The sequence below is a fragment of the Chiloscyllium plagiosum genome, unplaced genomic scaffold (assembly GCF_037043375.1).
Source record: "Chiloscyllium plagiosum isolate Xiang-an unplaced genomic scaffold, Cpla_swu_hap1 HiC_scaffold_18, whole genome shotgun sequence".
NCBI lineage: Eukaryota > Metazoa > Chordata > Chondrichthyes > Orectolobiformes > Hemiscylliidae > Chiloscyllium > Chiloscyllium plagiosum.
Window position 1 is genome coordinate 76,637,707 of NW_028270156.1, and position 16,891 is coordinate 76,654,597.

A 16,891-nucleotide genomic window follows, 5' to 3' on the forward strand; every position below is an offset into this window, starting at 1 on the left:
ACAGGATGTACATGTTTTTGGAAAGGCAAGGACTGATTAGGGATAAAGTGAGGACCGCAGATGCTGGAGATCAGAGGTGAAAATGTGTTGCTGGAAAAGCGCAGCAGGTCAGGCAGCATCCAAGGAACAGGAGAATCGACGTTTCGGGCAAAAGCCCTTCTTCAGGAATGAGGAAAGTGTGTCCAGCAGGCTGAGATAAAAGGTAGGGAGGAGGGACTTGGGGGAGGGGTGTTGGAAATGCGATAAGTGGAAGGAGGTCAAGGTGAGGGTGATAGGCTGGAGTGGGGTGGGGGCGGAGAGGTCAGGAAGATGATTGCAGGTTAGGAAGGCGGTGCTGAGTTCGAGGGATTTTACTGAGACAAGGTGGGGGGAGGGGAAATGAGGAAACTGGAGAAATCTGAGTTCATCCCTTGTGGTTGGAGGGTTCCCAGGCAGAAGATGAGGCTCTTCCTCCAACCGTCGTGTTGCCATGGTCTGGCGATGGAGGAGTCCAAGGACTTGCATGTCCTTGGTGGAGTGGGAGGGGGAGTTAAAGTGTTGGGCTACGGGGTGGTTGGGTTGGTTGGTCCGGGTGTCCCTGAGGTGTTCTCTGAAACGTTCCGCAAGTAGGCGGCCTGTCTCCCCAATATAGAGGAGGCCACATCGGGTGCAGCGGATGCAATAGATGATGTGTGTGGAGGTGCAGGTGAATTTGTGGCGGATATGGAAGTGTCCCTTGGGGCCTTGGAGGGAAGGAAGGGGGGAGGTGTGGGCGCAAGTTTTGCATTTCTTGCGGTTGCAGGGGAAGGTGCCGGGAGTGGAGGTTGGGTTGGTGGGGGGTGTGGACCTGACGAGGGAGTCACGGAGGGAGTGGTCTTTTCGGAACGCTGATAGGGGAGGGGAGGGAAATATATCACTGGTAGTGGGGTCCGTTTGATTAGGGATAGTCAACATGGCTTTGTGCGTGGGAAATCATGTCTCACAAACTTGATTGAGTTTTCTGAGGAAGTAACAAAGAGGATTGATGAGGGCAGAGTGGTAGATGTGATCTATATGGACTTGAGTAAGGCATTCGACAAGGTTCCCCATGGGAGACTGATTAACAAGGTTAGATCTCACGGAATACAGGGAGAGCTAGCCATTTGGATACAGAACTGGCTCAAAGGTAGAAGATAGAGGGTTGTTTTTCAGACTGGAGGCCTGTGACCAGTGGAGTGCCACAAGGATCAGTGCTGGATCCTCTACTTTTTGTCATTTATATAAATGATTTGGATGAGAGCAGCAGAGGTATAGTTAGTAAGTTTGCAGATGATACCAAAATTGGAGGCGTAGTGGACAGCGAAGAGGGTTACCTCAGATTACAACAGGATCTTGATCAGATGGGCCAATGGGCTGAGAAGTGACAGATGGAGTTTAATTCAGATAAATGTGAGGTGCTGCATTTTGGGAAAGCAAATCTTAGCAGGACTTATACACTTAATGGTAAGGTCCTCGGGAGTGTTGCTGAACAAAGAGACCTTGGAGTGCAGGTTCATAGCTCCTTGACGGTGAAGTCACAGGATAGTGAAGAAGGCATTTGGTATGCTTTCTTTTATTGGTCAGAGTATTGAGTACAGGAGTTAGGAGGTCATGTTGCGGCTGTACAGGACATTAGTTAGGCCACTGTTGGAATATTGTGTACAGTTCTGGTCTCCTCCCTATCGGAAAGATGTTGTGAAACTTGAAAGGGTTCAGAAAAGATTTACAAGGATGTTGCCAGGGTTGGAGGATTTGAGCTATAGGGAAAGGTTGAATAGGCTAGGGCTGTTTTCCCTGGAGCGTCGGAGGCTGAGGGGTGACCTTATAGAGGTTTATAAAATCATGAGGGGCATGGATAGGATAAATAGACAAAGTCTTTTCCCTGGGGTGTGTGAGTCCAGAACTAGAGGGCATAGGTTTAGGGTGAGAGGGGAAAAATATAAAAGAGACCTATGGGGCAACCTTTTCACACAGAGTGGCACATGTATGGAATGTGCTGCCAGAGGAAGTGGTGGAGGCTGGTACAATTGCAACATTTAAAAAGTATTTGGATGGGTATATGAATAGGAAGGGTTTGGAGGGATATGGGCCGGGCGCTGGCAGGTGGGGCTAGATTGGTTTGGGATATATGGTTGGCATGTATGAGTTGGACCGAAGGGTCTGTTTCCATGCTGTACATCTCTATGACTCTAAGATTCTCCAGATATATCAATACTCCAAAAAACTGGTCAACACTGATTGTTTTTAAACATAGAATATCTTAATTTTAAAAATGTTTATGCCATTAAGATACTTATCCCCTATAGTGTTAAGATAGTGTTAAACAATGTTTACCAATAATCTGGCAGGTTTCCCACTGTTATGCTCAGCAATGTTGTTTTGCCTGTAGATGTCTTCAACAATTAAGAAGGTAACCTTCCCCTTTAAAGTATCACTGAAAATTTAAATGTACTTAGCATTGAGATGCACAGGTGACGCAGAAAAACATGGATCATTGATGTTCAATCGTTTAATTCATTTGCCCGCCAAAATCAACTCTTGAAACGCTTTTGGCTGTTGACCACAGAAGTAGGAAATCCTGACCTTTCTGCCTCTTGGTGACAGTACACAAAATACTCACATTTCCTGCTTAGGTCTTGTTGAATCTTCACACACTCCACCTTGTGCTCCTGTTCCATTGTTTTGATCTCAACAAAAGCTTCTCAATATGTTCTTTCCCTCCTGTTCAGCTATTCTTTGACAGGAAGAATAACGGAGCTGAGTATTATTAAAAACGGGGAAAGACTAAAGAATGCTATAGAACAGGTGGATTTGAGTGTCCTTGTCCATGAATCACAAAGAGCTGGCAGAGGCTTGGAGAGGGCATGGCTTGGAGAGGGTGGACGCTAGGAAATTGTTTCCGTTAGGCAAGGAGACTAGGACCCGTGGACACAGCCTTAGAATTAGAGGGGGTAAATTCAGAACAGAAATGCGGAGACATTTCTTCAGCCAGAGAGTGGTGGGCCCTGTGGAATTCATTGCCACAGAGTGCAGTGGAGGCTGGGACGCTAAACGTCTTCAAGGCAGAAATTGATAAATTCTTGATGTCACAAAGAATTAAGGGCTACGAGGAGAATGCGGGTAAGTGGAGTTGAAATGCCCATCAGCCATGATTGAATGGCGGAATGGACTCGATGGGCCGAATGGCCTTACTTCCGCTCCTATGTCTTATGGTCTTATGATCCATGTTCAACAGATAATAGAGGAGACAAATGGAATGTTGGTCTTTTTCCCAAAAGGAATGGAGTATATTAGTTGGGAGGTTTCACTTAAGTTTTGCGAGTCCGTAGGCAGACCACAGCTGGAAAACCGAACAGTTTTGACCTCAATATGTGAGGAAAGGTACTGACACTGGAAGCAGTCCAGAGATGTTTCGCTAGGCTGATGTTAGATATGGAGGAACTATCTTAGAACAAAGAACAGTACAGTACGGGAACAGGCTTTCCAACCCTCCAAGCTTGGGCTGACACATTTTGCCCTTCCAAATTAAAGCTATCTTCAATTATAGGATCCATATCTCACTATTCCCTTCTTATTCATCCATTCGTCCAGGTATTTCTTGAAAGCTGCTATTGTGTCTGCTTCCACCATCTCCTCTGGCAGCACTTTCCAGGCACTCACACCCTTTGTGTGAAAAATGTGCCTCGCATATCTCTTTTAAATTTCCCCCCTTGCACCTTAAACCTATGTCCCCTAGTAACAGACCCCTTCACCCTGGAAAAAAGCCCCATACTTTCCACTCTGTCTATGCCATTCACAATCTAACAAACATTTATCAGGTGACCCCTCAACCTCCTATGTTCCTGTGAAAACTAGCCTAGTCTATCCAACTATTCATTACTAAAATACCCCATATCAGGCAACATCCTGGGAAACCTTTTCTGTATCCTCTCCAAAGCATCCACATCCTTCTGAAAGTGTGGTCACCAGAACTGTATGCAATATTCCATGTGTGGCCTAACTAAAGTTCTATAAAGCTGCAGCAGAACTTACCTATTCTTACACTCCATGCCCCCTTCCAATGAAGGCAAATATGCCATAAGCCTTTTTTACTACCTTATCTACCTTCATGCCATCTTCAATGATCTGTGGACTTGCACACCCAGATCTCTGTGCATGTCAATATTCCTAAGGGTTCTGCCATTCACTGTTTAATTTCCACTTGTACTTGAACTTCCAAAATACATCACCTCACATTTGTTCAGATTAAATTCCATCTGGCATTTTTCTGCCCTTGCCTCCAACTCATCTATATCCTGCTGTATCCTCTGACAATCCTCCTCACTATCCACAATTTCACCAATCTTTGTATCGTCGTAACCTTATTAATTAGACCAGCTACATTTTTCTCCAAATCATTTATCACGAACAGCAGAGGTACCAACACTGATTCTTGAGGAATACCACCAATCACAACCTTCCATTCTGAAAAGCACCTTTTCACCACTACCTTCTGTCTCCTATGACTAAGCCAATTCTATATTCATCTTGCCAACTCACCCCTGACGCCATGTGACTTCACCTTTTGTACCAGTCTGCCATGAGGGAACTTGTCAAAGGCTTTACTGAATTCCATGTAGACATCAAATGCTTTTCCCTTATCAATTGTCTTCACCACCTCCTCAAAAAACTCAATCATGTTAGTGAGGCATGGCCTCCCCGCACAAAACCATGCTGTTTATCGCTAATCAGTCCATTTCCTTCTTATGAGGTAAGGTTAAGTAAATCTGACCTATACTCATTGAAGTTTAGAAGAATGAGAGCCAATATTATTGAAACATACAAGATTCTTGTGGGACCTGACAGGGTAGATGTAGAAAGGTTGTATCACCTTGTAGAAGAATCTAGGACCAGAGAGAATAATGTCAGAAAAATGAGTTGCACATAACAGAGTTAAGGAGAAAGTTCCTCTCTCATAAGCTTTACGGTCTTATGAGTGGACTACTATGTCACAAATGGTCACTGTGGAATGATGACAAGGGAGAGGAGGGGAAGATGTGTTTGGTGATGACATCCTGCTGGAGGTAACAGAAATGGTAGAGGATAATTCTCAAAAGAGAGACAGGAAGGGAGAAAGTGAGGAGAAGCATCATGGCAGATGTGTAGGAAATCCAGCATGTCAGCACAAGACACAAGGTTGAAACAGTTTGCAAAGAACTTCAACTAGAAGTGCCAAGTGGTTGATCAACTTTCACTACTTTCTGAGGACCCCAATACACAACTCTTCTCAAACCTGTAATTTGAGATTCTAGCTATAAGGAGTCATACTTTAAAGATTTAATCCACGCAATGACTACTCTGGGAGTATTTGATGGGAAAGTGTAGAGGAAGCTATTTCTCTAGCCGTGCTCTACCTATCCTGGGAATATAAAATGAGACAAAGTTATGACTGGAAAACCTAGTAAGGCAGAGTTGCCATTGTCTCATAGGCTGCTTTCTCATTAGAGAGAGACAACTGCTGGTAGTTTAACTGGAGAGTCACCATGCCTCAGACAAAGGGCAAGTTCGAAAAGATGGGACTTTCATAGTGACCTTCATTGAAATTTAACCTATGCTGTTGCTGTCACTCAGTGTTGTGAACCAGTGTCCAGCCAACTGAGCTAATCAACCCAGTCAACTGGAGAGCTGGTTTGTGATTCAGAATGACACCAATAGCATGAGTTCATTTTCTGCACTGGCTGAGGTTACCATGAAGATCCTGCCTTCACAAACCTGTCCCTCACCTGAGGTATGGTGACCCTCAGGTTAAATTCACCACCGGTCATCTCTCTATAATGAGAGAGCAGCCTTATGGTCCCCTATGATTGTGAATTACTTGATTTCCTTTGCAATGCCATCTGTACCAGAATAGGTTTTGGAAGGAGTGGTACAAGTTACACTCAATATAGTTCATCACTGCGCTGCTTGGGCATCCTGATGTGACACACAATATCATTTTCTTCTTTGAAGATTTCTTCTGTTACTTCTCCCACTTGCCCTGGGAATTTTTACTGTTGAAGTTGTATTATTTGTTTGATTTTTCCATAGTTAATCTTAGTCAAATAAATGTATATATGGTATTAACAAGTTTATCATGTATCAGTAACAAAACGTTTCCCTTTTACTTAACAGGGGGTTACCCTCCCAACAAGTGCCATCTCTTGGTGGATGTAACCAGTATTTTTGGAAGATGCCATAGTTTGGTGGATCCTGTGCCATTTGAAGAGGTGACATGGTTTTTGTTTATACTAAGACTGGGTACAGATTAATAACTGAGTTTTTTTTTATTGATATCTTATTAAAAACATTTTGAATTAATGATGCACTTGGTTTTCAAGCATAATTTAGCAAAATTCGCCCAACAACTTGCATCCTTTTCTATGGTATCTGTTGCCACCAACAATTTTGAAAGAAGGAAAATAAATTTGAATTCCCATACCAAGCCTAAGGAGGGCAGGAATCTCTGCCATGTCCCAGAGGAGAGACATCGGTAAAGGCCTGGCAGCCTCCTTCTCATGTATTTAGCCAATAAAAAAGAAGATGGTAGAAACAGAGCACAAACACCTTAAAAAAACAATTGCTTAGGTCCACACCAAGTGAGACCACACCTTTATACAATAAGGGCCACTCTCAATAACAAAGAACAAAGAAAATTAGAGCATAAGAACAGGCCCTTTGGCCCTCCAAGCATGCACTGATCCAGATCCTCGATCTAAATCTGTCGCTTATTTTCTAAAGATCTGTACCCCACTGCTCTTCCCATTCATGTATCTGTCTAGATACATCCTAAATATACCATTGTGCCCACTTCTATCACCTCTGCTGGCAACGCATTCCAGGCATCCACCACCCTCTGCATAAAGAACTTTCAATACATATATCCCTTAAACTTCTCCCCTCTCACCTTGAACTCGTGACCCCTAGTAATTCAGTCCCCTACTCTGGGATAAAGCTTCTTGCTATCCACCCTGTCTATACCTCTCATGATTTTGTCGACCTCCTCAATCAGATCCCTCCCCCCACCTAAAATAGCTTTCCATTTGAGAGTCACAAGTCAATTGAGGTCTAGCAGGTTTGAGAATGTCAGTCTGAAGTCTTCCAGAATCTGTGTAGATTCAGCCTAGAATTGTGGTTCTATATGGACTAGTCATACTGTGTTTTGTTCATGTGAAAGGTTCTTGCAATAATTGGATTCCCAAAAGGTTTAAAATGACTGTAATTAGAGTTTTCTTGAATTTGCTTGATTTTAAATGCCACTATTTATATTCTTCAATAGAAATGTCAGTTTGAAACATGCAACTATGAAAGGACACAGGACTTTTTGTGTGCAGCCCTGGGGTCATATGCTCGTGCATGTGCAGCAAAAGGACTGATTTTGAATGAATGGAGAAATACTGTGCAAGGCTGCAGTAAGTATACAGCAAAAACAAAGGTACTCACGTTTACTCATTTACAGGATTGTCTTTGTAGTCACACGTTTACCAAGAGCATGTCAACACTCGCAGATTTCCCAGAAGAATGTCACAAATCGTTACGTCACAATCATCATATTTCTGGTGACTGTTGGTCAGGTACTTTAAACAAAAGGACTGAGACTTCATTGGCAGTATTTTGAATGCAGCTTTGAAAGATAGAACTTGAGCCTTTTTTTTACCTTTTTTATATTTACTTAAAGTTGTACCTTACAGCCATACCAAAGTCTATAATCACAGTTTTCATTTTTCTGTATTAGTAGAGGTTAAAGTGAATCACCAATTAATGCCCACCATCAATACAGTCAAGCATAATTTACATGCAATGAACTGTCTGTGCCCACTATCAACATCTGCAGGTCACCATTGATCACAAACCTGACTGGACACAAAAAAACTTGACTAAAAGAGTAGGTGAGAAGGTTGATATTCTACATTGAGTAACTCTCAGGTATCAGTCTTGACTCAAATTTGGGGTGGCATGGTGGCTCAGTAGTTAGCAGAGATGCCTCACAGTGCCAGGGTTCGATTCCAGCCTCAGACGACTGTATGGAGTTTGCACGTTCTCCCAGTGTCTGCATGGGTATCCTCCGGGTGCTCTGGCTTCCTCCCACACTTCAAAGATGTATAGGTTAGCTGAATTGGCCATGCTGAATTGCCCATAGTATTAAGGGGATGTGTAGGTTAGGTGCATTAGTCCAGGGTAATTGTACAGTAATAGGATAAGGAAATGGGTTTGGGTGGGATACTCTTCGAGGGCCAGTTGGGCTGAGGAGCCTGTTTCTACACTATAGGCATTCTATGAAAATAAGACTATTGCCTCTGAATCAGAGCATTATAGCATGGCAGATACTGTATAATGTGGATAACTGTGAGGTATCTACTTTGATTTAAAAAAAATGGCAGATTATTATTTGAAGAACTGTAAATTGAAGGAGGAGAATGTTCACTGAAATGTCGGAATCCTCATGCACGAGTCACCAAAAGTAAGCATGTAGGTGCAACAGGCAGTAACCAAGGCAAACTGTGTATTGACGTTCATTGAGAGGAAATTTGAATACAGGAACAAAGATGTCTTGCTGCAATTATACAGGGCATAGGTGAAGCCATGCCTGGAATATTGTGTGCAGTTTTGATCTCCTTATCTGAGGAAGGATGTTTTTGCTATAGATTTTTGCAGTAAAGATTTTTCAAATTGATTCTTGGGATGGCAGGACTGATGTATGAGGAAAGATGGAGTCAGTTAAGATTGTATTCACTGGAGTTTAGAAAATTGTGGTGTGAGCTCAGAGAAACCTAAGAATATCTAACAGGACTAGACAGGTTAGATACAGGAGGAATGTTCCTGATGGTAGGGGAGTTCATAATCAGGGGACGTATTTTGAGTTCAAGAGGTAAATGTTTTAGGACTGAGATGAGGAGAAATTTCATCACCCAGAGGGTGGTATGCCTGTGGAGTTCACTACCAATGAAAGTGGCTGAGGCCAAATATTATGTATTCTCACAAAGGAGGTAGATATAACTCTTGTAGCTAAAGAGATCAATGGATATGGGAGAGGGCAGGAATAAGATAGTGAGCTCAATGATCAGCCTTGCTCATATTGAATAGTGGAGGCGGCTCAAGGGGTTTAATAACCTACTCCAGCTCCTATCTTCTATGTTTCAATGTTACCTCTGTAAAACCAGGGTGAAAGGTGTGATGGAATACTGTTCTTTCCCTGGTTTAATGTTGTCTAAACATCACTGAAAATGTTAACACCTTCCAGATTAAGGCAACACAGTTGTCTGCAAGATACATCACAGCAATCTGCCAAGACCTCTTCCTGACATGGTTTCTTGGGTCAAACACCATTACCCGTATGATATTTTCTGAGTACTTTTCAATACCTATGTTACATATGCTACAAGGATTGGGTTCTTGTTAGAACAGATATTTTGAAGTTTATTAACAACTATGTTTACTCTGATATGAGACTTCCATATACCTTTGTAACATAACTATAAATAAGCGTAAAACCCAGACCAAAATAGCTGATTACAATGACTACACCCTGCTACTTCAACTGCTACTGAAAATGAAGAGAGGATCTTTACTCTGGAACTTCACATGTTGTAATGTAAAGTAACTGTCTGAAAAGGTACATTGCATTTCTCCCTTTTTTTTTAAAGATTGGGAACCCTTTTCCAGTAAACATGTAAAAGAATACATATTGATACATTCCCTACATATAAAGATAATGCTTTAGTAGACATGGAACATAACTGGATGTAGTCTGAATACAACTATTACAACGTGGCTGTATAACTTAACTCTGCAATGTAATACCTGTCATTGTATCATTTGTTATGGGTGTGTAGTTGTTGTTTTGTATGATTCTTTAAGTATCGAGGTCGGATTCTTGCGTGGTGAATGATTGATCACACATAGCTTGGACATGTCATATAATTCTTTGCAGGATTTGACCATTACTATTACAATATCACATGACCCAGGCATGTTACATGCAATATCCCATTATCTTGGATCTAAATGTGCATTTACTTTGCCATTTTTCTTCAAAGACAGATTGTAGAGTTGCAGCAGCCAGTATGATGCTGAACTTTGTAAATGTTATTTTTGTCTATGAAATATAATTCCAGCTTGATTTGATTTTATATGTGAATTTTGCACTTACAAGATGATTGATAGGTTGGGCATCACCTTTCATATCGCCAATAGTGTCACACCTGTCTGGGTAAAAGTTAATCAGGTTATGGATAGACTTGATGTCGCAGTTTGGAATTCTTGACCTTGCAACATGACTTGTTTGTTACTTTGTAGATTGTAATAATATGCAGATCCGTGCATAATGGTAGGCCAATAATACCTGGTCTATCTCTTTCATCTTGTAAAAGGTTTCAGGTGTCCATGTTAAGGAGCTGTATTGACATTTAAGATGAATAATGCCAATGCATGGGATGTCAGACCCATTGTAAGCAACTAGCTTATCATATGTGGGAAATACACCACAATGTACATTCTCAGGCATAGTGCACAAAGGGGATGATATCTTCACTTGCACTAGGGTCAATTTTGGCATATAGTACATGTTATCCATTCCTTTGGGGTATATCACATGAATGGAGATTAAAAACTACAGCTTTTCAATGGCATCCATTGTGATTGTGACAATAAGTTATTTTTTGGAAAACCCATCTGTTTCACTAATGCTCTTTAGAGAATGTGCTAGTGAGAGTTGGAAAAGACAGATGAACATGTGTCTAAGGAGCTGGTGGAGGGGACAAGGATTCAAACTTTTGAATCATTGGGATCTCTTAAATGGCATATACGGCAAATGATGGACAGAGCTAAGCGATCCCACAACATATGGATCCCACAACCAAGCTCTGCAGTTGATCCACATTCAGTTGTGAATGGTGGTGGATGATTAAACAACTCACTGGAGAAGGAGGCTTCACAAATATATCCATCCTCAATGATGGGGGAGCCCAGCACATCACTGCAAAAGATAAGGCTGAAGCATTTGCAAAAGTCAGAAGTGCTGAGTGGATGATCCATCTCTGGCTCCCAGTGGTTCCCAGTATCACAGATACCAGTCTCCAGCCAGTTTGATTCACTCCATCTGATATCAAGAAACGGCTGGAAACACTGGATACTGCAAAGGTAATGGACCCTGATAACATTCCCGCAATAGTACTGAAGATGTGTGCTCCAGAACTTGCCACTCCCCTCGCCAAACACTTCTAGTACAGTTACAACACTGGCACCTACCCGACAATGTGGAAAATTGCCCGAGTATGTCCTGTGCACAAAAAGCAGGACAAATCCAACCTGGCCAATTACTGCCCAATCAGTCTACTCTCCTTCATCAGTAAAGTGTTGGAAGGGGTCATCAACAGTGCTATCAAGCAGATTCCTGATGAAGGGCTTTTGCCCAAAAAGTCGATTTTCCTGCTCCTCGGATGCTGCCTGACCTGCTGTGCTTTTCCAGCACCACTCTAATCTAGACTCTGGTTTCCAGCATCTGCAGTCCTTGTTTTTAACCTATCAAGCAGCACTTGCCCAGCAGCGACCTGCTTATTGACACCCAGTTTGGGTTTCACTAGGGTCACTCAGCTCCTGATCTTATTACATCCTTGGTTCAGACATGGACAAAAGAGCTGAATTCCAGAGGTAAGGCAAGAGTGACAGCCCTTGACATCAAGGCCAGATTTGACCAAGTGTGGCATCAAGGAGCCCTGGCAAAACTAGAATCAATAGGTATCGGGGGCAAACACTCCGCTGGTTAGAGTCATACCTGGCGCAAAGAAAGACGATTGCAGTTGTGGAGGGTCAGTCATTTTAGCTCCAGGAAATCTCTGCAGGAGTCCCTCAGGGTAGTGTCCTAGGCCCAACAATCTTTAGCTGCTTCATCAATGACTTTCCCTCTGTCATAAGGTCAGAAGTGGGATGTTCGCTGCTGATTGCACAGTATTCAGCACCATTTGCGACTCCTCAGATACTGAAGCAGTCCAAGCTCAAATGCAACAAGATCTGGACAATATCCAGGCTTGGGCCGACAAGCGACATTCAACAATATTACCATCACTGAATCCCCCACTGTTAACATCCTTGGGGTTACCATTTACCAGAAACTCAACTGGACTGACCACAGTAGTTACAAAAGCAGGACAGAGATTAAGGATACTGCACCTCCTGACACCCCAAAATCTGTCCACCATCTACAAGGAACAAGTCAGCAGTGTGACTCCCCACTTGCCTGGATAGGTGCAGCTCCAACAACACTCAGTAAGCTTGACACCATCCTAGACAAAGCAACCCTCTTGATTGGCACCACATCTACAAACATTCAATCCCTCCAACAATGGCGTTCAGTAGCAACAGTGTGTACTATCTACAAGATGCACTGCAGAAATTCACCAAAGACCCTTAGACAGCACCTTCCGAACCCACAACCACTTTCATCTAGAAGGACATGGGCAGCAAGTAATTGGGAACACCACCACCTGCAAGCTCCCCTCCAAGCCACTCATTACTCTGTCTTGAAATACTGCCGTACCTTCACAATCATTGGGTCAAAATCCTGGAATTCCTTCCCTACCAACATTGTGGGTCAACACACAGCAAGTGGACTGTAGCGATTCAAGGAGGCAGCTCACCACTCCCTTCTCAAGGGCAAATAGGAATGGGCTATCAATGCTGGCCAGCCAGTGACACCAATGCCCCTCAAATGAATTAAAAAACAAATAAGAAGGATGGATGGGTTACACCTGAACTCAAGGGGGAATCCAGATCCTGGCAGGAAGATTTTCAAAAACTATTCGGGAGGTTTTAAACCACCTTGGTGGCGAGATGGGACCCTAAGCAATAGTGAGAAAAGAGTGAAGGTTGAGGCTGGTACAAAAGTTAAAGGGACCAAGTTAAATAGACAAGGCAGGCAATAGCACGGCAAAGAACGAGGAAAGAATATTTTGAATATTTTGAATCAGTATTCAGAGGTCCTGCAGTTTGGTAAGGTAAATCAGGGCAGGACGTTTACATTTAATGGCAAGTTCCTGGGCAGTGTTGCTGAACAAGGAGACCTTGGAGTGCATGTTTATAGTTCCTTGAAAAAGTGAAGTCCATGGTAGACAAGATAATGAAGAAGGCAATTGGTATGCTTACCTTAACTTGTCAGTGTCAAGGCACTATTCCCCATCTTTTCCTCCATTACATCAATGACTGTATCGACACCACCTTGTGCTCCCATGAGGAGGTTGAATCTCACAAATGCCTTCCAATCTGACCTCAAGTTCACCTGAACTATCGTGAATATCTCCCTCCCCTTCCTGGGCTTCTCCATCTTCATTTCAAGCAACCAACTCATCACGGACATTTACTTCAAACCCACCGACTCCCACAGCTACATGGACTACATCTTGTCCCACACCTCTTCCTGTCAAAACGCTATCTCTAACTCACAATTCCTCCACCGCATCTGCTGCCAGGAGGAACAATTCCACTTCAGAACATCCCAGATGGCCTCCTATTTCAAGACCGCAACTTTCCCTCCATGTGTTCAACAATGCCCTCCCACACATCTCCTCCACTTCCCCTACCTCCACTCTTGAACCCAGCCCCTCCAACTGCAACAAGACCCCCCGGTCCCCAATTTCCACTGTACCAATCTGCATATGGAGTGCATCATCCTCTGCCATTTCTGCCATTTACATTCAGACCCCACCAAAGAAATATTTCCTTTCCCACCTCTATCAGCATTCTGCAGAGACCATTCCTTCTGCTACTCCTTCGTTAGGTTCATGCCCCCAATCAACCCGCCATCCATTGCCGGCACCTTCTCTTTCTGCCGCAAGAGGTGTAAAACCTGCACTCATACCTCCCCGCACACTTCCATCCAAGGTCCCAAATGATCTTTCCACATCTGGTAGAGATTTTCCTGCACATCCAAACAACTCATTTACTGTGTCCATTGCTCTCGATGTGGTCTCCTGTACTTTAGGGAGACAGGACACTAACTCGTGGAAACATTCAGAGAATATCTCTGGAACACATGTGCCAAACAGCCCCACCGCCTTGTGGCCGACCACTTCAGCTCCCCCTTCCACTCTGCCAATGTCGTGCAAGTCCTGGGCCTCCTCCACTGCCAAAGCCTAGCCACCTGACACCTGAAGCAAGAATGCCTTATCTTCTACCTTGGAACCCTCCAACCACACAGCATCAATGCTGATTTCACCAGTTTCCTCATCTCCCCTCCCCGCCACCTCAGTCCAGACCCAGTCCTCCAACTTGGCTCCACCCCCTGCAACCCCACATTCCTGATGAAGGGCTTATGCCTGAAATGTGGATTCTCCTGCTCCTCGGATGCTGTCTGACCTGCTATGCTTTTCAACTCTTTACTGGTCAGTGTATTGAGTATAAGAGTTGGGAGGTCATGTTGCAGCTGTACAGGACATTGAATAAGCCACTTTTGGATCCTGCATGCAATTCTGATCTCCTTGTTACAGGAAAGATGTTGTGAAACTTGAAATGGTTCAGAAAAGATTTATAAGGATGTTGTCAGGGTTTGAGCTCTGCGGAGAGTCTGAATAGGAGTGGCAATTTTCCCTGTAGCGGCGGAGACTGAGAGGTGACCTTATAGAAGTTTATAAAATCATGAGAGGCATGGATAGGCTCTTTTCCAAGCCAAGGTCATTCACCCGAGGTGGGGGAGTTCAAACTTATAGGGCATAGTTTAAGGTGAGAGGGGAAAGATTTAAAAGGGATCTAAGGGTCAACTTTTCCATGCAGAGGATGGTGCGTGTATGGAATGAGCTGCCAAGGAAGTGGTGGAGACTCTTACAATGACATTTAAAAGGCATCTGGATGGGTATATAAATAGGAAGGGTTGAGAGGGATATAGGCCAAATGCTGGCAAATGGGACTAGAATAATTTCGGATTAATGTGGCCAGCATGGACAAATTGGATCAAAGGGTTTGTTTTCATGCTTACAGCTCCATGTTTCTAGACTGTACTGTGGAAAAAGACATGGAGGCTAGAGAACTTTGGGAAATAAAATGTAATGTCTTGAAAAGAGTTCACATGATAGTAGAGGAGGTGCTGGAGATCTTAAAATATTTAAAAATAGATAAATCCCTGGACCTTGATTAGATACATCCCAGGGCATTGTGGGAAGCTAGGGAAGAATCTACTGGGTCCCTAGCAGAGTTATTGTATCATTGACGTCCAGGGGTTAAGTGCCAGAAGACTGGAGGGCGGCTAAATTTTGTTTTATTATTTAAGAAGGGTTGCAAGGAAAAGCTTGGGGACTACAGATCGGTAAGTCTGACATCGGTGGACTAAGTTATTGGAAGGGATTCTGAGGGACAGGATCTGCATGCATTTGGAAAGGCAAGGACTGGTTAGGGATAGTCATCATAGTTTTGTGAATGGGAAATTGTGTCCCACAGACCTTTTTTGGAAGAGGTGACCAAGAAGATAGATGAAGACAGACCAGGAGGTGTCTTTAGAGCAAGGCCTTTGATAAGCTTCTGCATGGTTATTAACGTTAGATCATGGAATCAAAGGAGAACTAGCCAATTGAATGCAAAATTAGCTTAATGGTAGGAGACAAAAGGCGGTGATAGAGAGTTGTTCCAACTGGAGGCCTGTGACTTACTGTGTGCTACAAGGATTGTCATTTATATAAACAATTTGGATGAGTATATAAGAAGCATGGTTAGTAATTTTGCAGATGACACCAAAATTAGTGGTACAATGGACAGTGAAGGTGGTTATCTAAGAGTACAATGCAATCTTGATCAGATGGGCCAATGGGCCAAGGAGTGGCAGATTGAATTTAATTTAGATAAATAAATGATGTGTATTTTGGTAAGATAAACCAGACCAGGGCTTACAGTAAGTGATCGGTGCCAGGGAAGTATTGTTGAGCAGAGAAACATAGGAGTGCATGTTAGATTAGATTAGATTAGATTACTTACAGTGTGGAAACAGGCCCTTCGGCCCAACAAGTCCACACCGCCCTGCCGAAGCGCAACCCACCCATACCCCTACATGTACCCCTTACCTAACACTATGGGCAATTTAGCATGGCCAATTCACCTGACCTGCACATCTTTGGAGTGTGGGAGGAAACCGGAGCACCCGGAGGAAACCCACGCAGACACGGGGAGAAAGTGCAAACTCCACACAGTCAGTCGTCTGAGGCGGGAATTGAACCCGGGTCTCAGGCGCTGTGAGGCAGCAGTGCTAACCACTGTGCCACCGTGCCGCCCACGGTGATGTTACTTGAAAGTGACATCAGAGAAACACAGGGTGGTAAAAGTGTTCGGCACGTTTGCCTTCATTGGTCAGAGCATGGAGTGTATGACTTGGGACATCATGTTGCAGCTATACAAGAGATTGGTGAGGCCACTTTTGGAAAACTGCATACAATTCTGGTCGCCCTGCTATGGGAAGGATGTTATTAAACTAGAAAGGGTGCAGAAATGTTTTGCTAGGATGTTACCAAGTCTGGAGGGTTTGAGTTATAAGGAGAGGCTGGATAGGGGGACTTTATGTCTGGAGCATAGGAGGCTGAGGGGTGACTGTAGAGGTTTATGAAATCATGAGGAGTATAGATAAGTCGAATAGCCAAGGTCTTTTCCTCAGGGTAGGAAAGCCCAAATCCAGAGGTCATGGGTTTAGGGTGAAAGGCAACGTGAGAGGCAACTTTGTCACATAAAAGTGTTGCATAATTGGAATGAGCTGCCAGAGGAAGTGGTAGAGGCAAGTATTTTACAGCATTTAAAAGACATTTGGACAGGTACATGAATAATAAAGATTTAGAGGAATATGAGCCAAATACAGACAAATGGGGCCAATTTAGTTCAGGGTACCTGGTCAGCATGGATGAGTTGGGCTGAA

At 43.5% G+C, this 16,891-nt stretch overlaps 1 protein-coding gene across 1 annotated transcript in view; it reads left to right on the forward strand.

The window, feature by feature from the left end:
* LOC122558123 (mucin-6-like) overlaps positions 1–16,891 on the forward strand; it is a 276,414-nt gene that overhangs the window by 170,538 nt on the left and 88,985 nt on the right. The window contains exons 20-21 of the mRNA XM_087996806.1: positions 6,148–6,242; positions 7,292–7,424. Of these exons, the coding sequence (XP_087852932.1) occupies positions 6,148–6,242; positions 7,292–7,424 (228 nt within the window). The remainder of the gene's footprint in view (positions 1–6,147; positions 6,243–7,291; positions 7,425–16,891) is intronic.